Source organism: Somniosus microcephalus, chromosome 10 (genome assembly GCF_052327205.1).
Source record: "Somniosus microcephalus isolate GS21.2 chromosome 10, FLI_Smic_1.0, whole genome shotgun sequence".
Classification (NCBI taxonomy): domain Eukaryota; kingdom Metazoa; phylum Chordata; class Chondrichthyes; order Squaliformes; family Somniosidae; genus Somniosus; species Somniosus microcephalus.
Genome location: NC_140996.1, coordinates 120,808,091 through 120,832,409, shown reverse-complemented (window position 1 = coordinate 120,832,409; position 24,319 = coordinate 120,808,091). Strand labels below are relative to the sequence as shown.

Here is a 24,319-nt window from a genome sequence, read left to right as displayed (position 1 = left end):
CCGTGGGCGAGCAGTTAAAGAGAAAAGGTAAGGTTAAATGTATTCTTAATGATCTGTCAACAAGGCAATAATCAGCTTAATTTGGTCCCCTGCCGCTGCGTGTCGAGTCTGCTCAGCACTGACAGACCCGACATTGGGAAAGGCACGTTGCGGCAGGTTGACAACAGGGTCCCGACCCGCTGTCAAAAAAAAACCCCAGTTTTCCACCCGACCCGCCACCGATCCCGCTCGCTGACCCCCTGGAAAATTCCAGCCAACGTTTTCCTGAAAGTCAGTGTTTCAAGGTGCAGATATTTGTTGTAAAGTATTAAGATTACTTACCTCTTCATCAATCTTGTCCTCGGTGGCATCAATGTGCCGCTCTTTCAAAAACCGCTGTGTCTTTTCCAATTGAAATTTTACCAGCTCATCAATAGCATCTTTTTCTTCCTTGTCAACAAATTCCTGCACAGCTTCCCCCATCCCTCTTTCAGTCAACAGTGACAATCGGACACTCTATAGAGGAAAAGCAACATCTGAGGTCATTCAATCTAGATGTATTTTATAAAGAAACACTGGGCTGGATTCCCATTAACCTGCCGGAAATGTAACAGGATGGGATGGGATGGGACTTCTGTCCACCCACCCCTGCCATAAACCAGCTGCTTTTTCTTGGGGGAGATAAAATACTTACGCAGGGCATATTTGGAGCGGTATTGTCACTGACAGAATTCTAGCTGGGACAGAGGGAAATATTGTGGTGCACACAACAACTAAAGGGGCTGTGTAAAATGCTGGAACCACACTACAGGAAGTGAAAACCTGAAGAATGGTTGAAGGAGAACAGCGTTAGAGGGTTCAACACCAGATTTTCTGATGCATCCGTGGAGTTCTTACTCACAGAAATAAGAAAAGGATGGCCCGTCTCCTAGGGACTATGGAGGGAGGTGGCTGAGGCAGTCAGTGCTATCCTTACCTCCATATACTGCCACGCAGTGCCTGAAGAGGTTTAATGACCTCACAAGATTAGCCAAAGTAAGGGAAGGCACGAGTTACCATGCACATCCTGTAAGACTGACTAATAAACATGACTCACCTTCATAGCCACCATATGCTCACAGAGTGGATGACTTGACTAATGTTAAACACAGGGGTGGGAGTGTCAAAGTGTCCAAGGAGAGGCAATTAAACTTAATTTGCACCTGAAAACAGTATCACCATGCAGACATCTGGGAAAAAGCATACAGTTGCAAGTCAGATTCCCGTCAGTGTTTTTTCTTGTACAGGGAAAGGTTACCTACACAACCAGCGGCAAAGAACAATCACAGAGGGGAGGCACAGCCACCATCAGAACATTAAGTGCACATGAGGAGGTAGATAGTAATACAAAGAAAATCCAGCCCACTGTTTCTCAACAGAATAACAACATACAACCTTGCCTCAGCTGTCAAATTCCTGGATGCATTTGGTATGCAGTTTGGATAAGCATGATAGAAGTTTTAAAATACAATGCTCTATTAAAACTGCAAATAATTTAATCTGTACTGAATTTACTTCCTATTCTCTTCATGTGACCACACTATAATGACCCCCCACTCAGATATCTTACATTTCCCAGTATCAAAATCCTTCACCTCAAATGAGCACGAATGTAGAATAACTATAAAATCTTACCGTCTTTATTCAGCAACTACAGGAAACTTTGTGTTATCCAGAGGCTAAATGTCCGGCAAGCTCGAGCCACCGGCAAAAATCAGGAGCCGTTTTGTTAGGTTTTTTTTCTTCTCGTGGCTTTTTTTTTCCAACAGTCAGGCTCTGCAAAGTCTCTGTAGCTTAGCAACAGCTTCAGAGAGACACTTCCAAGGTACGGGCCGACTGTTTAGAAGCTGTTGCTAAGCAACAGTGTTTGTTGTCAGATATGGAGATGAAAAGCTCCATATGCTTCAACATTAACGCTGGTGTGTCCGGCAGTTTTGAGGGAACGACAACAGCTCAGTCCCGTCGGTGCCGGATAGCACAAAGTTTCCTGTATGTAATACAGCATTCAAATGTTCTAGTTTAAATCCTTTGCTTTAATATTTTTTCACCAAAAATACAGCAATTTGTTAACAGTAAATGATAATAAAGAAATTATAAGCTTAGAACTTTTGATGGAAGACTGGCTAGAATACTAGCATGTACTTTGTTCTTGCTCCTTTCAAACAGAATTAGAATTTGCTCATTCCTAAATTAAAAGAACAGATCAGTGAACCAAAGCATTTTCTCTGCCATTAAGTGCAAAAGGCAATTTAGCACAAAATGGAAATTTAGCATCAAGATTCCACAGGATTGAGTGGAGTTAACAATAACAATTGTATTGTGTTTTTTTTTAAAAACTTGACTAATATTGTGAATGCATTATGACAAATTAATTAAACTCTGAATTTGAGAGACTAATTTCATGTGATTCAACAATTTATCTTTTCAAATCTCTTTTTTAATATAAGAGTAGCCTTTGCTGTAAAGCAGCATTTATAATTTATCCAGACTGTCAAAGTGGCATTAACTTACTTTTTCTGCAGTCTCAAAATACTGTTTGACTAGATCCTCCACTCTTAAGGTCATTCCTTCTGAAGATCTCTTTGTAAATTTTTCAAAATTAATCTGTGCGTCATCTGTAGCAAAATCAAACAAGAAAAAGAAATTGTCAATCACCAACTTTCAGCACAATCTTCGCCATTCTTTGAATGCTGTCCAGTCAGATGAATGTTACATTGGCCCGGAGTTTATGGGGCTTATAAGCGTATGCCGTCGTAAGTGCTGTGAATGGCCCCGCAAGTTCCGGGTTTCCGCATACGATGCGAATGCGCGAAAACCTGGAACTTGCAATCTGTCAAGTTTCTCCTTGACAGATCGTCCGCATCCACTGGAAATCACTTTCGCTGACAGAGTTGGGCCAACTACTGCCCAGCGAATACCCACAACCCCTTCTTTTACCAGCGTAAGGGTTAAAATAAATGTTAGTCATTTTTTTAAATGATTTAAATGTTCACTTACATTTAAAATTAGTTTAGGTAAATTTTGTCATGTTTAAAAATGTTTACATTTATTTTTAATGTTTAATTAAAGGGTATTTTAATTCATTTTGAATCTGTGATCATTTATTTTTATTTCAGTGGTGTGAAATTGCATTTATTAGGTGAATTCTATTATGTTTATGGGGATTCCGTACGTAAATGGAATCCCCCTTTGTCATTAGTTGGCATGGCCCACACGATCCCAGGGACACTTGCGAACCGCGTACGCCCCTGGGATCCGTGGGTCTTTACGCAGCCGTATGCCCACAGGCTCAGGACCGCAAGAGTCCGAAGCTCTGGAGACACAAGGTAAGTACAGGAAACTTTCTTTAACCGGAGGTTAAATGTCTGGAAAGCTCTATCCACCGGCAAAATTCAGGAGTCAGTTCAGATAAGTTTTTTTTACTTCTCGTTGCTTTTTTTCTCCAGTCCTGGCTCTGCAAGGTCTAGCTGAAGCTGTTGCTTAGCTACAGAGACGCCTGCAAGCTATGCCGACTGTTTTGAAGCTGTTGCTAAGCAACAGGGTTTGTTGCTTCACACGGAGCTCAGAAGCTCCGTATGTTTTAACATTAGTGCTGGTTTCTCCGGCAGTTTTGATGGAACGGCAACAGCTCGGTCCCGTCAGTGCCGGATACCAGAAAGTTTCCTGTACAGAGTTTTCTTGCGGCTCGGAGGCGTATGCAGATGGCAAGCCTCCGGCCACAATTTCCAGGCCATTATGCTTGAAATGAAAAAAAATATTTCTCTCCCCTTTTAAATAGTGCATTTTTTAAAACCATAGGCCAGAATTTACGGTCAAAATAACTGCAAGGCTAATGGCGCTCACTATTATTTATAGGTAAATGGTATGGCAACTTCAGGCGAGGAGCAGATGTGCGGTTAAATGGAAATATCTTCAAGTTACTGCCCAAGTTACACTGCTCCGGTGTTAGCTTTGCAAAAAACGGCATCTCACCCTTTGCCTTCCCGTTTTTTTGGAACTTGCTGTATTTTCCCATTAATTGCACATTCAACTCGCCACAGAAAGTTAATTCTCGTCATCAGAAGCGCAAGTACCCTTTTAACGGCATTAATTACTGCCAATCAACCTCTCTGGCACCGAAAATTAACTGTTACAAGTGTGGAGACTCATTCCTTCAGGTTCTGACTTTTTCAGGGAGATTTTTAAAATGTCAAATTTAAAATGTTACTTCTTCTTATTACTTTTCCTTTCTGTCTCTTTCTTCTCTCTCTTAACCCAATCTTTCTTTCCCTCTCTATTTCTCTTTCTGTGCCCAATTTGACATTGAATTTATACCCTTTAATGCACCCTCCTTCTCAGTCCTTCCTGTGTTTATTTCTCAATCCTTAAATCTCAATGGTTAAGGAGATACCCTGTTGGTTGCCCTTTTCACTCAGGTCCCAGATGCCCTGTTTCCCTCACTGTGCCGTTATCGGTAGCCTAGTGGTTGTTACTGGACTACTATTCCAGAGACCTGGCGACATGAGTTCAAATCCCATTATGGCAGCTGGGGAATTTAACTTCAGTTCATTAAATAAATCTGGAATAAAGAGCTAGTATCAGTAATGGTGGCCATGAAATTACTGGATTGTCATAAAAACCCATCTGGTTCACAAAGGGAAAGAAATCTGCCGTCCTTACCTGGTCTGGCCTACATGTGACTCCAGACCCACAGCAATGTGGTTGACTCTTAACTGCACCACTCCACCACCTTCTCAAGGGCAATTAGGGATGGGCAATAAATGCTGGCCATGAACGAATTTAAAAAACTCTGCGAGTCTCAGCAGGGATTCTTCAAGCTGATTGGTTAAGAAGATACACAGTCGCTTGTCCTGTTCACACAGGTCCCAGATCCCCTGTAGTGGGCACCGCGCTGTTTTGCATCTCTAATAACCGGAAGTCAGTGCAAAAACCCACAGAAAGTTTGTGAGGAAGTGTAAATGTAACAAATGTTCGCCGCTGATCACAACATCCTCGCCTACCTTTTCTGTCTTTTTGTTCTCTATGCCGGAAAAAGTGAATGACATCCTTGGGGTTGGCCACTCGTTCTACAAACTTCTGGCTGAATCGCAGAGTATTGAAAGGTTCAAATCCTCCACTGTAATCCACCTAAATCACATCAAGGAAAGGAACTGTACTAAGTTATATTTCAGTTTGTGACGAATTGCTTAGAACATTTTTAAACAAAGTCGGTACTTGGCATTTCCAAACACTCACTGGATATTTTTAGATTCACCAATAAATTGGTTTGCTTAGAATTCAAAGTGTACAGTTGTTTATAATAAACTAGCTATTGGGTATTGCATATGACAGCACTGCTAATACAGTACTATGTTTTGTCAACTACAATCGAACCAATACTATAAAAAGCCTTGAACATTTTGTGCATAAGAGTCAAATGCAGAGAACTCTAAAATTACCAAAATCAAATTTTCTGACAAACTCCATTAAGTCAAATGCAGCACAATTCTATTTGATTATCTTGTTACAATTCCTAAAATTGACATAAAATTTTAATTCAAACTACCACACTCCACTCATTTGCAAGTAGTGCAAGCCATATAATCTTGCATTTATATAGCACCTTTGACAACCTCAGGACATCCCAAAGAATTGTACAGCCAATTAAGTACATTTGAAGTGCAGTCACTGCTGTAATGGAGTGGGCCTTTGGCGTAGCAGTAGCATCCCCGCCGCTGGGCCAGAAGGCGTAGGGTTTTGAACCCCGCTCCAGACAGTCCCGGCAAGTGGAGTCGGAGCTCCGGCTCTAAATTCTGGGTTGACATCCAGCGGGATACTTGCGTCCATGGGTGTGGGTGGCCCCCCCCCCTCGTATGGGTTGTGGGAGCCCGTAAAACCCTCCCGCCATAGGACTAACCACCCTAATGGCTGGTACGAAGATGGTTATGGTCATGGAAGGAGCGTTAATCGCGGCCAGAAATCCTTCCACCACTTCATACAGTTCCCCAAAGGGAACAGTGTGAAGACACGTACGACGACGACGACTGCTGTAATGTAGGAAATTATTCACTTGATTAATTTCCTTATTGTGCACACATGCAAAAAAGACCAGCAGGTCCATCAACCCTGTCCCATCCTTACATGCTGTAATTTCTGCACACCATCACCACTATTCCCCTCCCTCCATGTCGCCATCAGGGGGAAAAAACCTTGGGCCTGTCTAGGAAAAACTGGCAAATTCCTCTCCAACTCACGTTTTGGCAACTTATTCCAAAGGTCAACAACTGTAAAATGAAGAACCTCCCAGCATCTAATCTAGTTCTGTGCTTTCATAACTTATACTTATGCCCCCTCGATCTCCTTAACCTATCTAGCTCAAATTGCCTACACAAGTGGACCGAGTCTAATCCTGTCATTATTATTGTTTTTTAAAAAAAATCTCAAACAAATTTCCTCGAAGTTTATGCTTCCCCCACCCCTCCGCCCAAGTTAAAAGTCCCAGCTCTCTTGTCCTGGTAACTGAGTGCCCTTAAACTAGTGGGCCCTCCTCTGAACTTTTACCAGGGCCTTTATTTCCCACATTTGAGGAAATCAAAACAGTATACAGGATGTGATCTGATTAAGCTCTTATACAAATAAAAGATAGTGGGGGTGAAATTGGCCTTGGGCAGTAGCACACAATTGGTGATATTAAATCGGCAGCCCGTTTCACACCATGCCAGATTTGCTTTTCCATTCCCTTTAACAATAGCCTTCATGACACCGATTATAGACCTTCAAGGACTCCCAGGCCCTTCTCCCACTCAGCAGCCTTGAGCACTTCATCATGTTTTAGACAAGAATAGTGAACATATTTGTGTTATAAAACTCAAAAAGATATCTATTCCTCTTGATATTTTATTCTAGATAGAAACATCCTTTAGCAGCTCAGTTCTTCAAAATTAGCTCTACTTTCAGCCAATTTAATTTGCATTTTAAAAAGACTAAGCCAGTAAAAAAAACACTAACTCTTAGTCTCATTAGAGGCTTTTCTGGTTGGCGTGGATTTCCAATACGTTCGCTTTCAGCGACATCCAACATTCCTTCTACCTAAAAGATGAATACAACAGACAAACAAAATGAGCAAGAGCTATTATTCCAACCTAAAAGATTCAGAGATTCAAAGATTGAGCAGTCTCTAACCATTTGTTACTGTCTCAATATTCATCTTGTGCTGCAAATACTTAGCGTGCATTCATAACATTTTCCAAAAAAATACATCTAATACATATTAAATTAGATGCTGTAATAAAAGTATACAAGTTCTGACTTAAATGCCCCAAAGCACAAGCATATTGATATTAATAAGTTACATAGCAATCAGTTTACATTCTGAATGTATTACTGCAGTGGTCTCAAGCTACAGGAGCAAGACACCAAGTCAGGATGGTGTGCAACTTGGACGTGATGGTGTTCCCATGCGTCTGCTGTCCTTGTCCTTCTAGGTGGTAGAGGTTGCGAGTTTAGGAGGTGTTGCCGAAGAAGCCTTGGCGAGTTGCTGCAGTGCATCTTGTAGATGGTACACACTGCAGCCACAGTACACCGGTGGTGGAGGGACTGAACGTGTAAGGTGGTGGATGGGGTGCCAATCAAACGGGCTGCTTTGTCCTGGATGGTGTCGAGCTTGAGTGTTGTTGGAGCTGCACTCATCCAGGCAAATGAGAGTATTCCACCACACTCCTGACTTGTAGATGGTGGAAAGGCTTTGGGAAGTCAGGAGGTGAGACACTCAAAGCAGAATACCCAGCCTCTGACAGTATTTATGCGGCTGGTCCAGTTAAGTTTCTGGTCAATGGTGACGCCCAGGGTGTTGATGGTGGGGGAGTGGACGATGGTAATGCCTTTGAATATCAAGGTGCGGTGGTTAGGCTCTTGCTTATTGGAGATAGTCATTGCCTGGCATGTGTGTGGCGCGAAAGTTACTTGCCACTTATCAGCCCAAGCATGAATGTCATTCAGGTCTTGCTGCATGTGGGCATGGACTGCTTCATTATCAGAGGAGTTGTGAATGGAACTGAACACACTGCAATCAGCAAACATCCCCACTTCTGACCTTATGACGGAGGGAAGGTTATTGATGAAGCAGCTGAAGATGGTTAGGCTTAGGACACTGCCCTGAGGACCTCTTGCAGCAATGTCTTGGGGCTGAGATGATTAACCTCCAACCACCACAACCATCTTCCTTTGTGCTAGGTATGACTCCAGCCAGTGGAGAGTTTTCCCCGATTCCCATTGACTTCAGTTTTACTAGGGCTCCTTGATGGCACACTCGGTCAAATGCTGCCTTGATGTCAAGGGCAGCCACTCTCACCTGACCTCTGGAATTCAGCTCTTTTGTCCATGTTGGACCAAGGCTGTAATGAGGTGTGGAGCCAATGTACGTTTTTGTACATCACTATTACACATGCCTCCATAGTGTGTTTGGTTTCCAGTTATGAGAATATTTGTCATGCTGCCCCTTACCCTGTTATCCCGGAGGGAGGCAGAGTGAGTGAGTGAATGTGTGGAATAGGGCCGGGGGGGGGGGGGGAAGACCATTAGTACCAGTATCCTTAGCTAGACGGGAACTATTGGCTACAAGACATTTTTGGCAGAGCCCAACTCAAAAACATTGAGAAAAATTGAATCCCTCTAAGGAGTACTGTAAATAGAAATGTCAATCAAACAAATCAACTCCAAATCCTTTAGCTCCTGTGATCTGGATTAGAAAATTCATATGTATGTTAATACAGCTCCTTGTTGTACTTTACCCATTTTTTCCTCCTGGTTCTTGGTCTCCTGATTGCAGGCACCATATACTGCCAAGATAGACAGGAAACCAGCTCCGAGGCCTTTGTTAAAACTGTTCGGAAACCAAGAGGTATGCAACAGCAGTCCAAAGGACTCTCCCTCCAATTTACTCTCTCAGTGGAGAAGTTCTTGGCATAAGCTCAGTGTTGTGTATTTTGAATGTTGTATTTGAATTGTCCCACATAGCTTACCGTAGTTGTGATGTGCAATGCACTATGAGAAATAGAGTGCATTTAGTTGAGAAGATTCTCTGGAAAGGTTGGCTGTTAACTGAACTCTGTCTCCTGTGTACTCTTTTAATTTTTATACAAGCAAGGTTATTAAACTTGAGATTTAACAAAAGTGGCGACGAGGACGCCTGAACTTACGTGACTCTGCTGTGCGGAAGATAGTCGGGTTTTACGTGTTTAAAACTGTTATTTTTGCCGTGGACAGTTAAGTAAAGTGAGGCTGGCTCGAGGATAAAGGAGCTTGCAATGGCGGGAAGACGAGACGGCGTATAAGGTACTAACGACTTGAGGAAGGGGAGGTAAAAGCAGTGAGTAAATCGGGAAGGACATTTATTCAACTGTGAAACGATCTGTGAATTGAAGCACTAAATAACTGATAGTGATTTTAGTTGAGTTCAACATTGGAAGGATCCTTAGTGAATGATAATTAGGAGCCTGAGAGAAGGAAAATGGCTGGAATTATCGGTAACATTGGACCGTTTGATGAGAATGTTGAACAATGGAGCTCATACACAGAACGATTTGAATACTTCACACAAGCAAATGACATTGGAGGGAACAAAGTAGTACCTACATTGTTAAGTGTGATGGGACCAAAGACTTTCAATCTTTTGCATACTTTAGTGCATCCAGATAAACCAGGGACTAAACAATATAGCGAAATTGTGGAGATACTAAAAGGGCATTTTTCACCCAAACCCCTAGTCATAGCTGAGAGGTTTAGGTTCCACAGGCGTAACCAGGAAGAAGGAGAAACAGTGACCATGTTTGTAGCTGCACTAAAAAGACTATCAGTGCACTGTGAGTATAATGACGTGCTAAATGATACTATAAGAGGCAGGCTAGTGTGTGGTATGAGAACTGAAGCCATACAGAAGAGACTATTAACGGAGAGTAATCTGACTCTACAAAAGGCCATTGAAATCAGTATTTCCATGGAATTGGCAGCTAAGGAAGCTCAACAGTTGGGTGCAACAGAAAAAGTGCACAAAGTAAGAACAGAGAGCCAAGGGCCATACTTCCGTTGTGGCAAAACAGGGCATCTTGCGTCTGCATGCTGGTGTGTGGACATGGATTGCCACAGCTGTGGTAAAAAGGGACATATTCAGCGCGCATGCAGAAATAAAAAGGACACAGAGAAAACGTCAAAGACGGAAGGAAGAAAAAAAACATTCAGACAAAAGATAAAGAAGCATGTCCGCTCTGTAGAACAGGACAAAACAGAGGCAAATGACACTTCAGAGGAGGAACTATCACTGAACGTGCTGACTGTAGCTGGGGATTCGCATGGCTACTGGGTTTCACCCTTGCTAGAGGGGCAGCCTGTGCAAATGCAGATCGATACCGGGGCAGCAGTATCTCTTATGTCAGAGAAAGTCTACAAAAAGACATTAAAGCACCTTCCACTTCAGCCAGCTAACATAGCGTTAAAGACATATACCGGTGAAAGAGTAACCGTGAGAGGTATCACTGAGGTCACAGTTCAGTTGAATGGACAAACTAGGAAGTTACCACTCTACGTAGTTAAAGGAGACAACCCCTCCCTGCTGGGACGTTCGTGGATGGAGAGAATAAAACTAGACTGGTCATCAGTCTACATGATGTCACATAATGATCCAGGCTTACCCGCCATCTTAAAGAAACATGCAGAAGTCTTTAATGGAGAACTGGGTAGCATGAAAGATATTACTGTGAAGCTTCGTATTAAGCAGGATAGCAAACCCAAGTTCATGAAGGCACGACCTAGAAGCTCTAGTTGAAAGCGGAGTATTAGAACCAGTCAGCGTGAGTGAATGGGCAACGCCCATCGTACCAGTGCTCAAGAAAGGGGGTGGAGTTAGGATATGTGGAGATCTTAAAGTAACTGTTAACCCTGTATTGTCAGTGGAGCAATATCCGCTCCCCCATATTGATGATTTGTTTGCGGGACTTGCTGGGGGCCAGATGTTTAGCACAATCGACCTCTGTCAAGCCTATCTGCAAATGCATGTGGATGAACAGTCACGAGAAATGCTGACTATTGTGACGCACAAGGGCCTATTTAGGTATCGTCGACTTCCTTTCAGAATTACATCAGCTCCAGCGCTTTTCCAACGTGCTATGGACCAGATCCTTAGTGGATTGCCTGGAGTCCAGTGCTACTTAGATGATATCTTAGTTACTGGGTATGACGACCAAGACCATCTGCGTAACTTGGACGCAACGCTACAGAGACTGAGGGATTACGGACTCAGAGTTCGCAGGGATAAATGCGATTTTTTTCAGGCATCAGTTGAGTACCTCGGTCATGTGATCGATGCCACAGGCCTTCACAAGGCACCATCCAAGACCAAGGCAATCGTGGATGCTCCAGCACCTGAAAATATCAGCCAGTTGCGTTCTTTTCTAGGGTTACTGAACTACTATGGAAGGTTCATACCGAACCTAGCCTCGATGCTGAGGCCGCTGCATTGGTTGCTATGTAAAGACAAGAAGTGGGAATGGACTAACAAGTGCCAGGAGGCGTTCATGACAGCAAAGGACACGCTCCTGAAGTCAGAGGCTTTGACGCATTTTAACCCTTCATTACCAATACAGTTAGCTTGCGATGCATCGTCATATGGTGTGGGAGCGGTCGTTTCTCATATCATGCCAAACGGAGAAGAGAAGCCGATAGCATTTGTATCTAGGACTTTGAACCGAGCTGAAACTAACTACGCCCAAATAGAACGAGAAGCACTGAGCATCGTTTTTGGCGTTCGCAAGTTTCACCAATATTTGTACGGGAGACAGTTCACCCTACTAACAGATCACCGCCCTCTCACGACCATCTTCGGGCCACATACAGGGATTCCGTCACTTGCTGCGAGCAGAATGCAAAGGTGGGCGCTGCTGTTGTCTGCACACACATTTGACATTAGATATCGCAAGTCTGACCTGCACGGCAATGCCGACGGTCTTTCCAGCTTACCGCTGCCTGTCACCAAGCCTATGATGCGTAGCATGGACATCTGCTATTTTAGGCAGGTGGAGGACACGCCTGTTACTTCGACACAGGTCTGACGAAACACCAGAAACGACCCAGTGTCGTCTGCAGTGCTGGACATTATAGTCAGGGGCAAGCTTGACAGCGATGACCCAAACCTAAAACCATATCTCTTAAGGAGAAATGAACTGTCGGTGCAGTCTGGATGTTTGCTGTGGGGGAGGAGAGAGGTTATTCCACCATCGCTACAGAAACCAGTGTTACAGCAACTACACTCCGGACACTGCGGAATGGTTCGTACGAAAGAAATAGCGAGGAGCTACTTCTGGTGGCCGGGTATGGATGGACAGATTGAGGACAAAGCTAAAACCTGTTCCTCATGTCAGAGAGTTCGTAATGTGCCACAGCTTGCACCTCTTCACCCCTGGGGCTTTCCGGAGGAAGCATGGCACCGCATTCATGTAGACTTTGCAGGTCCATTCGAGGAGAGAATGTTCCTGGTGGCTGTTGACGCGCACAGTAAATGGCCAGAGGTTGTTATAATGAGGTCCACCACCACTGAGAAGACCATCGAGAAGTTAGGTGAGGTGTTCAGCCGATTTGGATCTCCGATGCAACTTGTCTCAGACAACAGTCCACAGTGGGTGTCACAAGAAATGGCTACATTCCTGCAGGTGAATGGTGTACAACATATCAGGGCTGCACCATACCACCCTGCGACCAATGGTCTAGCTGAGAGGTTTGTTCAGACCATGAAACACTCTCTAAAGGCATCGCAAGGCCAGGGAACGCTTCATCAGCGCCTGAATAGTTTCCTGTTGAGTTACAGGAATACACCACATGCGGCCACAAAAGCATCACCTGCCACTCTACTGCTCAAAAGAGAGCTATGAAACAACTTCGACCTGCTGAAATCACCAAAGGTGAAAGACGTGGTACAGTATCAGCAGGACAAGCAGATCAAGCGACGTGAACAACGCTCCAAAGACAGAGTCTTCAGTCCAGGTGAACATGTGTTGGCACGGAACTACAGTGGTGGACCTAAGTGGGTTCCTGCTACTGTCATTGCACAGACTGGTCCAGTATCCTACACTGTACAGACACCCGAGGACATTGTCTGGAAGAGACACACCGATCAGCTTCTACGAAGTGCAGCAACACCCACTGAACCACCAACAGCAGTTTATCTGCCATTGGGTGACGCTGTGGGTCATCCGCCTTCTACACCAAGAGGCTCACCTTCTGAGGAAGCAGCCGCTTCAGCCCCTAGCTCATCAGCAAGGGAGACCTGTATACAGGCACCTCAGCCGCCTACACCTGTGTTGACGTCACCTGTGAGAGACAATGAACTGGAGAGCCAGGTTGACCGCCGGTATCCTACCAGAGAGCGGCGGGCCCCTATATGTTTGAACTTATAGTTCAGAGGCTTACCCTTTATCTGGGGCAGAATAATCCTCATGGGTATAGCCATGGTTGGAGGAAGTCTACCCTCACTTCCAGGTTATTGTGTTTTAAAAACTTCGTGGTTTTATTGGGACATCTAATGTAAGAGGGGAGATGTTGTGTATTTTGAATGTTGTATTTGAATTGTCCCATATAGCTTACCGTAGTTGTGATGTGCAATGCACTATGGGAAATAGAGTGTATTTAGTTGGGACGATTCTCTGGAAAGGTTGGCTGTTAACTGAACTCTGTCTCCTGTGTACTCTTAATTTTTATACAAGCAAGGTTATTAAACTTTTGAGATTTAACACTCAGCATCATCCTCTGTAGTTTGGCTGAGATCAGGAAGTGACTTACTGTATATTCTATTAACTTACCTTCTCTATACAGAAAGCCTCTATTTTCTGTGTGACTTTGGGGTGATCTGGGTTAAATATGTCAGTGTGATCTGCAAGAACAATGTCCTCAATAAAGAATTGACGAATTGTTTTCAAAGGAATCTTCTGCATGTTCATTTTCTTTCCTTTGATTCGCAGCAGCCCAATATGTCTATAAATCAAGAGCAATAAAACTTCATAAATAGCAATAGTAAACAGTTTGTAAATATTAATGACTTTACTGATATCCATTGGTTATTCCATGGACTTTGATTAAGTTTGGTATAGATATTACAGTAAATTTTACAAATCCATGCTGCTGGAGAGCATATCAGTAATTAAGCACAAAAGTCAATGGGCTCGATTTTGCCAGTGTGGGCGGGCTGGGGCGTGTCAGGTGGTTTTCGTGTCAGGACCCCGACTCCAAAGTGAAGTGGGGAAAAAGTGCGATTTTCCCCTAATTGGGCACTTGATTTCCTGTGTGTGGGAACCCCTGGCCTAATGAGTCTTTTCATCTAGAAAGTCGCCTCTGATGACGTCATCAATGCTGCTAGCTTTAAGGCCTGCAAGCAGCCTTGCTTCTTCTGGAGACTGCAAACTATATGGCCATTGTAGTAAGCATTTCATTGATCGACCATGTCCACCAGTAGGCCAAAGTGTGCTCCACGCTTCGATGCGCTCTCCCTCCAAGCTCTGGTGGAGGGAGCAAGATCCAATAAGGAGGTGCTCTTCCCTTCCTCAGGGAGAAAAAAGCCACCCCAGCAGACTAAAGCTGTGTGGCTGCAAGTGGCCCAGCTCTAACTCGATGAGCCGCAGAACCTGGCTAAAGTGGACTGGAAAAAATAATTAAAGGGTAAGACAGTTGAAATGCAGTGGCAGACATTTAAGGAGATATTTCATAACTCTCAACAAAAATATATTCCAGTGAGAAAGAAAGATTTTTAAGAGAAGGGAGCTCCATCCGTGGCTAACTAAGGAAGTAAAGGATGAAATCACATTGAAAACGAAGGCATACAATGTTGCCAAGATTGGTGGGAGACCAGAGGATTGGGAAATTTTTAAAAACCAGCAAAGGATGACTAAAAAGAGAGATGAATTATGAGAGTAAACTGGCAAAAAACATTAAAACAGATAGTAAGAGCTTCTACAGGTATATAAAATGGAAGAGGGTAGCAAAAGTAAACGTTGGTCCCTTAGAGGATGAGACTGGGGAATTAATAATGGGGAATGGGGAAATGGCAGAGACTCTGAACAAATATTTTGCATCTGTCTTCACTGTAGAAGACTCCAACAACATCCCAATAATGGATAATCAAGGGGCCACAGGGAGTGGGGAACTAAAGACCCTCACTATCACTAAGGAAATAGTACTTGGTAAAATAATGGGACTAAAAGATGACAAGTCCCCTGATGACCTGCATCCCAGGGTCTTAAAAGAAGTGGCTGCAGAGATAGTGGATGCATTGGTTGCAATATACCAAAATTCCCTGGACTCTGGAGAGGTCCCAACAGATTGGAAAACTGCAAATGTAACACCCCTATTTAAGAAAGGAGGGAGACAGAAAGCAGGAAACTATAGACCAGTTAGCCTAACATCTGTCGTTGGGAAGTGCTGGAGTCCTTCATTAAGGAAGCAGTAGCAGGGCATTTGGAGAATCATAATACAGTCAAGCAGAGTCAGCATGGTTTTATGAAAGGGAAATCATGTTTAACAAACTTGCTGGACTTCTTTGAGGAGGTAACGAGTAGGGTGGACAAAGGTGAACCAGTGGATGTGGTGTATTTGGATTTCCAGAAGGCATTCGATAAGGTGCCAAATAAAGGGTTACTGCATAAGATAAGAGCTCACGGAATTGGGGGTAATATATTAGCATGGATAGAGAATTGGCTAACTAACAGAAAGCAGAGTGTCGGGATAAATGGGTCATTTTCCGGTTGGCAAATGGTAACTAGTGGGGTGCCACAGGGATCGGTGCTGGGGCCTCAACTATTTACAATCTACATTAATGACTTGGATGAAGGGACCGAGTGTATTGTAGCCAAGTTTGCTGATGATACAAAGATGGGTGGGAAAGCAAGTTGTGCAGAGGACTCAAAGAACCTGCAAAGGGATATAAACAGGCTAAGTGAGTGGGCAAACATTTGGCAGATGGAGTATAATGTGGGAAAGTGCGAGGTTATACACTTTGGCAGGAAAAATAAAAAAGTAAATTATTTAAATAGAGAGAGATTACAAAATGCTACAGTTCAGAGGGACCTTGGGGTAGTTGTGCATGAAACACAAAAAGTTAGCATGCAGGCACAGCAAGTAATCAAAAAGGCAAATGGAATGTTGGCCTTTATTTCAATGGGGTTGGAGTATAAAAGCAGGGAAGTCCTGCTACAACTGTACAGGGTATTGGTGAGACCACACCTTGAGTACTGCATACCGTTTTGGTCTCCTTATTTAAGGAAGGATATATTTGCATTGGAGGTAGTTCAAAGACGATTCACTAGATTAATTCCAGAGATGAGGGGGTTGACTTATGAGGAAAGGTTGAGCAGGCTGGGCCTATACTCATTGGAATTTAGAAGAATGAGAGGTGATCTTATTGAAACATATAAGATACTGAGGAGGCACGACAAGGTAGATGCAGAGAGGATGTTTCTCCTCGTGGGGAAATCTAGAATGTGGGGCACAATTTTAGAATAAAGGGTCGCCCTTTTAGAACTGAGATGGGGAGGAATTTCTTCTCTCAGAGGGTCATAAATCTGTGAAATTCTCTGCCCCAAAAAGATGTGCAGGCTGGGTCATTAAATACATTTAAGGTGGAGATAGACAAATTTTTGCAAGATAAGGGAGTGAAGGATTATGGGGAGCGGGCGGGGAAGTGGCTTTGAGCCCAAGATCAGCCATGATCTTATTGAATGGTGGAGCAGGCTCGAGGGGCCAGGTGGCCTATTCCTGCTAATATTTCTTATGCAATGCAGGAAGAGGTTTCATGACCTTCTCCGCACAGGAAAAGTGAGTATAACTTTTCCATCGCCCTCAATCTGATCCCCATCGCCTCTCCTCACCAGCACTCTGCTTTGCCAACCTCTTCCTCCACATCCCACTTGACACTTACATCCCTTCACCCTTACCCATTCCCTCTCTCTCTCTATGGTCACATTCACTTAACTATTCGACCATGCAGCCGTCACACTCCCTATCACTGTGATGCAACGACAACAACTTACAACACACAGGGAGGGCCCTTTGTCTCCTTCTAAGCATCTATGCTATGGATTCTCTACACTCACTCCTTCATTCTCACTCAAACTCCACTTGTGTCCCTCATTGCAGGAAAAGAGAGCCCACAATAAGAGGGAAAGAGCCATGACAGGAGGAGGGCCACCCTCAGTAGCCCAGCTCACCGCCGGGGAGGAGGCGGCCCTGGAAATCGCCAGGATTGAGGACGATTCCCAAGTGGGGGACGAACAGACGGGCGCATCACAGCAAGCTGGTGACAGAATAGTTTGGCATCTCTCTCATTGACATTGCATGAGTGACTGATAATGATTCTGATGCTCTAACAGATTGACATATGATCTGCACTATACAATGTGCATGTAACCTTTACCTCACATCTCTAACTCTTTCCTTTACTCCCCCACAGGACCATCGAAAGCCCCAGTCCCCACTATCCTGGAGGAACAGCCTGAGCCTCCAGACTCCTCAGAGGAAGCTGCGACCTCTGAGGGCGCAGCATCAGCAGAATTCAGCGCACCCAGCACCAGCACAGACACTCACACATCGGTGGGACCATCGCGAGATAGAGTAGTGTTATCACCTGGTGGATCACAGCTCACAAATGAGCATCAGCAGATGGTGGAGACAGGGACAGCAGTGGAGAGTCCTCGTCGGACTCTGCCAGCTCGGCTCAGCTGCATGTCAGCCCTGTGCCTCCAGGTCCATCCAGGAGAGCGGTACTGGAACTTCAGGAACAAGTGCAGGAGTCTCTGGCAGGTTTTGTCTCCAGGGTCGCTGCGAGTGTGGAGCGAATGGAGGAGTCCATCGCGAACATGAGCGGAGCCTTTGTGGAGGCATTGGCGCATGAACGCATCACCGCGGAAAGGATGGCAACTTCCGTGGAAAGATGGCTACCTCCGTGCTAAGGCTGGCTACAGTAGAGGAGAGGATGGCTGCGGCCATGGAGGAGCTTAGTCGCCAGTGTCTTGAAAACATGGTCATTGTTCAGAATAGACTGACATCTCTTGAGGAGTGATGGTCAGCTATTGAGCATAGAAACCAGACCTTCATGGAAGTCCTTTGGAGTCGGACTTCCAGTGCAGAAATGGGTCCTCATAGTCCCCCTGCAGTGCAGCAAGGTGCTGTCAAGCCACTTGCTAGCTCTGAAGTGGGGCTGAGCCATGAGAGGGATGTTGGCAGTAGACAACATGGAAGTGGGAGCTCCTCTCCTCGGTCAGAGCCCCACCAGTCCTCACCCAACTGAGATGGCCGTCTCAGCCCCTGCACAGTCGCAAGAGCAGCAGACTGTTGCCGAGCCCTCACAGGTTTGCAACCCCAGAGGATGCCCGCCAAAGGTGTCGAGACAGGAGCAGCAAGAAAGTGAGCAAGGGGACACCACATCTGCTGAAGCCACAGGTGAAGCACCATGCAGGAGCACGCGTAAGAGGAAGAAAAGCACAAGTAGTCACTTGGGTGTTGTGATGTATTGTTTTTTGACCAGCCATCCTTGTCATGGTATCAAACAGATTTGATGGCAAACTGAAGTTGTGGCCTGTGTCATTTTGCAAATGGGACTTCCACATTGAGTGCTTAGGGCGACTTGCAATTGTCAGTATGCTGGTCAGAGTAATAGGAATCCGCAGGTTCTTGTCCATTGTCGATGGTCTGGTAAGAAGGTGCGAGGCAAAGTGTTTGATTGTGCAGGCTAAGCAAATCTGGCCAACATGAGTGCGTCCCTTGCAACCCGGCCAGCAATGTGGTCGCGCGCTGGCACCTTCTGGCCTGTGCAGCTTCAGGTGGGTGAGCAGCAGCTTGGCGCTCCTGTTGTTGTTGCTGCTGCTGTTGCTCATGGGTCTGCTGCTGCCGCAGCTGGTCTTCGTCCGAATCTGATGTCCAGGAGGAAAGGAAATAAATGTTCGCCATGTTTCTGGTATATGCCTCAGTTGAGGAAGCGCTCAGTCAAGGTGGGGAGAGGGGTTTCCCAGCAGGTCACACTGGAGATGGTGTCAAGCTCCAAACTTCCACAACAATAAGTATGCCTGCTAAAAGCTCCCCCAGACCTGAGACAACAAAGTTCTGCCACCTGCAAATGATCATTGGTGAAAACTCCTTTTTAATGATGGAGCTGCAGCTGTTAGTAAGCAATCCACTTGTGAGACCGCCAGGATTACCTGGTGTGGTCCAGAGGAGGCGTGTAGGATGGGGGAAATGTCTAAAAATCAGAAAGGCCTCTCAAAATGGGATTATAGAGGCAATTAAGTGGTTGTTAAGGGCCTTAAGGGCCTATCCCGCCTCCTGGAGCAGGATGTAAACGGTGTCTGAAAACACAAATGTGGGAAAATTGCTCGGAGACGGGATCGGGCCCGGCCGCCATTTTTTGCGATTTTGACAACTCACACGTGTCCAAACCCGCCTCCTCGGGCCTGGTAAAATCGAGCCCAATGCGTCTGACAGGATTGGCATGCTGACCTCTGCATCCAAATTACTGATATATACTCCTGGTGCATGAAACTCTGTGCTAGGAGTGCAAATTCAGCATCCTTTTTAGTTTTGGATAACAATCAAGTGTTCAAGGTAGAAAACTTTGCAGTATCCAAGATAAATATTACAACCAACGGACAGACCCAACAATATAACCGGGTCAATGAAAAAGTGACATGGAATGGAAACCATGGGTGATTCTTTTTCTCAGTGATACTAAGGCAATGTGTCACGTAAGTAGTATGCTAGACTGTGACTTTGTTGCTCGAGTGTTATTTTGTTTCATCCACCCACTGATTAAACAGCCTAGTCAATGGGTCAATGTGTATCTGCCATATCTCACAAAAAGTTTTTTTTTAATAATTTAAGTTGAGAAGACCACTTTGTATTTTAAGTGGTCCACTATATTTTTAAAATTTGGCTAAGTAATTTGTCTGTTTTGGTACATGGCAAAGTATCAACAAACTTTTACCTTAGACTAAGCTAAAAGATTAAAATCTCAATTTAAAGTACAAGTTATTAGGACAGGAATTAATCAGGTCATAGGAACATTATCATCTCCAAGATCCAAAGTCCCAATATCCTCGCGGGGGGGGGGGGGGGGGGGGGGGGGGAGTTGCTAGTGCTGTTGGGGAGAGTTTAAACTAGCTTGGCAGGGGGATGGGAACCTGAGGGTAGAATCAGAAGGGAGAAAAGCTAAGCTGAAAATAGATGATAGGGGTTCAGGTAAAGGGGTATTTAGGAAGGCAAAGAGAAAGGATTGGCAACAGTGCAGGGCAACGATAACCAGAATGTATCAGGAAGGGGCAGAGTATACAAGCAGAAGAGTGCACCAGAAAATAGAGTCAGAGTAAGGAAAAATGATAAGGTAAAATTAAAGGCTCTTTATCTGAATGCACGCAGCATTCGTAACAAGATAGATGAGTTGACGGCACAAATAGAAATAAATGGGTATGATCTGATAGCCATTACAGAGACGTGGTGCAAGGTGACAAAGGCTGGGAACTGAATATTGAGGGGTATTTGACATTTCAGAAGGATAGGCAGAAAGGAAAAGGAGGTGGGGTAGCTCTGTTAATAAAGGATGAGATCACTGCAGTGGTGAGGAATGATATTGGCTCAGAAGCTCAAAGATGTAGAATCAGTTTGGGGAGAGATAAGAAATAGTAAGGGTAAGAAGTCACTGGTGCGAGTAGTATATAGACCCCCTAACAGTAGCTATACTGTAGGACAGAGTATAAATCAAGAAATAATGGGGGCTTGTAAGAAAGGTACTGCAATAATCATGGGCGATTTTAATCATCATATAGATTGGACAAATCAAATTGGCAAGGGTAGCCTTGAGGACGAGTTCATAGAGTGTATTCGGGATGGTTTCTTAGAGCAATACATTGAGGAACAAACCAGGGAGCAGGCTATTTTCGATCTGGTAATGTGTAATGAGACAGGATTAATTAATGATCTTACAGTAAAGGATCCCCTAGGAAAGAGTGATCATAGCATGGTAGAATTTCAAATTCAGTTTGAGGGTGAGAAACTTGGGTCTGAAACTAGTGTCCTAAACGTAAATAAAGGCAATTACAAGGGTATGAAGACAGAGTTGGCTAAAATGGACTGGGAAAATAGATTAAAGGGTAAGACAGTAGATCAGCAGTGGCAGACATTTAAGGAGATATTTCATAAATCTCAGCAAAGGTATATTCCAGTGAGAAAGAAAGGCTCTATGAGAAGGATGCGCCATCCATGGCTAACTAAGGAAGTTAAGGATGTGAAAGGATTCGCAAATTTCATGTCTCCCCTGAAGATTTACTTCTGGCTTATTGGAGAAACCCTGGCTGGACTGTGTTTAAAATCCAGGGCTCCAGGGCCCAACAAGATGGCTACGGTCAACCTCATGGCCAAGGCCTGCAAAGTTCAGGTTTGGACTGACAAAGAAGGAATGTTCCAGAAATTAGAAGGCAGACAGGCCTTCTGCATTTATGTATGAGAAGCAAACAGTGGCATTCGGGCTTCTGATTAAAACCCATCAAGGCCATTTGCACAGATAATCAACGGGTAATAGCTGCATTCAGACCTTCGTTAGCTGACTTCAACACTGTTTGGAAATGATCAACGGGGCATTAAAACTGGAACGGCCCCATCACAAGACCAGTTACACAAAGGAAAACACTTATGGGACGTTTAAAAACCGATTAACCGGCCATCCAGGTCAATGGGCCCAGAACGGTTTCCTTTGTATAGGCTTCAACACGTCCAGGTCAGACAAAGAAACAAGCTGATCTGGCGAGTGATAAGGGCTCCCAGAAAGGGGTATAAGTAGTCCCTCGGGAAGCCATCTCTCTCTCTCTCTCGCCTGGACTCCGGTGCCCTGCCTTACCATCAAGAAGATCGACGACGAAGAGCCCGACCAAGAGAAGCAGGATACCCGCAGTTACATTTTAAATCACTGGGGTATCGCTGCTCTGGGCGGTGAAAACCCTAAAGACATCGGCAGGCAACGGGGCACGGAGCAGGCGTTCTAACATCCGAGACTGGTGAGCATAAACTTTCTGGCCCATCGCAAGACAACTTAGATAGGTGTAAAGGGTGGGAGTTAAGGGGATTGCTAAAACTGTCATTTTAGTCATTTTCCCTCGATGTGTCCGTTTCTCCTCCCCCGCTAAGTGTAATTGTGTTACAGAGTGATTTTCTCTGTATAGTGTTTATTTTTCCCTATTTTTAATAAACATTGGTTTTCTTTGCACCAAACCACTGGTCTCGTTTTGTTTATATCGCTGCTCGTAATAAGTCCGGTGGTCAGAACCAGAGGGGAAGCGATTTGAACCGCACGGAGCTGGAGCAGCTCAGATACGCCTGACTGGCCAGACACAAACCCCAAACCAAAACCCCCTACAGATGGTATCAAATTGAAAGAAAAGGCATACAATGTTGCAAAGATTAGTGGTAGGCCAGAGGATTGGGAAATTTTTAGAAACCAGCAATGGATGATTAAAAAAATTATAAAAGAGGGAGAAGATAGAGTATGAGAGTAAACTAGCAAATAATATAAAAACAGACAGTAAGAGCTTCTACAGGTATATAAAAAGGAAGAGAGTAGCTAAAGTAAACGTTGGTCCCTTAAAGGATGAGACTGGGGAATTAATAATGGGAAATAGAGAATTGGCAGAGACGCTAAACAATTATTTTGGATCCGTCTTCACGGTAGAAGACACTAAAAACTTCCCAATAATAATTGATAATCAAGGGGCTATAGGGAGGGAGGAACTTAAATCAATGACTATCACTAGAGAAAAAGTACTAGACAAACTAATGGGGCTAAGGCCGTCAAGTCCCCTGGACCTGATGGCCTGCATCCTAGGGTCTTAAAAGAAGTGGCTGCAGAGAAAGTGGATGCGTTGGTTGTAATCTACCAAAATTCCTTGGATTCTGGAGCGGTCCCAGTGGATTGGAAAACCGCAAATGTGACGACCATATTCAAGAAAGGAGGGAGACAGAAAGCAGGAAACTATAGGCCAGTTAGCCTAACATCTGTCATTGGGTAAATGCTGGAATCCATTATTGAGGAGGTAATAGCAGGACATTTAGAAAATCATAAGACAATCAAGCAGAGTCAACATGGTTTTATGAAAGGGAAATCATGTGTGACAAATTTGCTAGAGTTCTTTGAGGATGTAACAAACAGGGTGGATAAAGGGGAACAAGTAGATGTAGTTTATTTGGATTTCCAGAAGACATTTGATAAGGTGCCACATGAAAGGTTACTGCACAAGATAAGAGCTCACGGGGTTGGCAGTAATATATTGGCATGGATAGAGGGTTGGCTAACTAACTGAAAACAGAGAGTCGGGATAAATGGGTCATTTTCTGGTTGGCAATCAGTAACTAGTGGGGTGCCACAGGGATCAGTGCTGGAGCCTCAACTATTTACAATCTACATTAATGACTTGGACGAAGGGACCGAGTGTACTGTAGCCAAATTTGCTGATGATACAAAGATAGGTGGGTTAGCAAGTTGTGAGGAGCACACAGTCTGCAAAGGGATATAGATAGGTTAAGTGAGTGGGCAAAAATTTAGCAGATGGAGTATAATGTGGGAAAATATGAGGTTATCCACTTTGGAAGGAAGAATGAAAAAGCAAATTATTATTTAAATGGAGTGAGACTACAAAATGCTGCGGTACAAAGGGATCTGGGGGTCCTAGTACAAGAAACACAAAGTTAGCATGCAGGTACAGCAAGTAATTAGGAAGGCTAATGGAATGTTGACCTTTATTGCAAGGGGTATGGAGTACAACATTAGGAAAGTTTTGATGCAACTTTACAGGGCGCTGGCGAGACCGCACCTGGAGTACTGCGACAGTTTTGGTCACCTTATTTAAGGAAGGATATACTTGCATTGGAGGCAGTACAGAGAAGGTTCAGTAGGTTGATTCCTGGATGAAGGGGTTGATGTATGATGAAAGGTTGAGCCTATACTCACTGGAGTTTAGAAGAATGAGAGGTGATCTTATTGAAACATATAAGATTCTGAGGAGGATCGACAGGGTGGATGCTGAGAGGATGTTTCCCCTCGTGGGGGTATCTAGAACTAGGGGGCATAGTTTCAGAATATGGGGTCACCCATTTAAGATGGAGATGAGGAGGAATTTCTTCTCTCAGAGGGTCGTGAATCTTTGGAATTCTCTACCCCAGAGAGCTGTGGAGGCGGAGTCACTGAATATATTCAAGTCGGAGATTGACAGACAATTGAACTACAAGGGAGTCAAGAGGTATGGGGAGAGCGGGA

The 24,319-nt window shown here is 44.4% G+C and overlaps 1 protein-coding gene across 1 annotated transcript in view; it reads right to left on the bottom strand.

Annotated features, from left to right (window-relative positions):
- Window positions 1-24,319, bottom strand: part of mre11a (MRE11 homolog A, double strand break repair nuclease) — a 94,931-nt gene that overhangs the window by 42,365 nt on the left and 28,247 nt on the right. The window contains exons 9-13 of the mRNA XM_085998770.1: window positions 13,842-14,013; window positions 7,006-7,086; window positions 5,019-5,145; window positions 2,530-2,633; window positions 322-495 (exon numbers count right to left, since the gene is read on the bottom strand). Of these exons, the coding sequence (XP_085854896.1) occupies window positions 322-495; window positions 2,530-2,633; window positions 5,019-5,145; window positions 7,006-7,086; window positions 13,842-14,013 (658 nt within the window). The remainder of the gene's footprint in view (window positions 1-321; window positions 496-2,529; window positions 2,634-5,018; window positions 5,146-7,005; window positions 7,087-13,841; window positions 14,014-24,319) is intronic.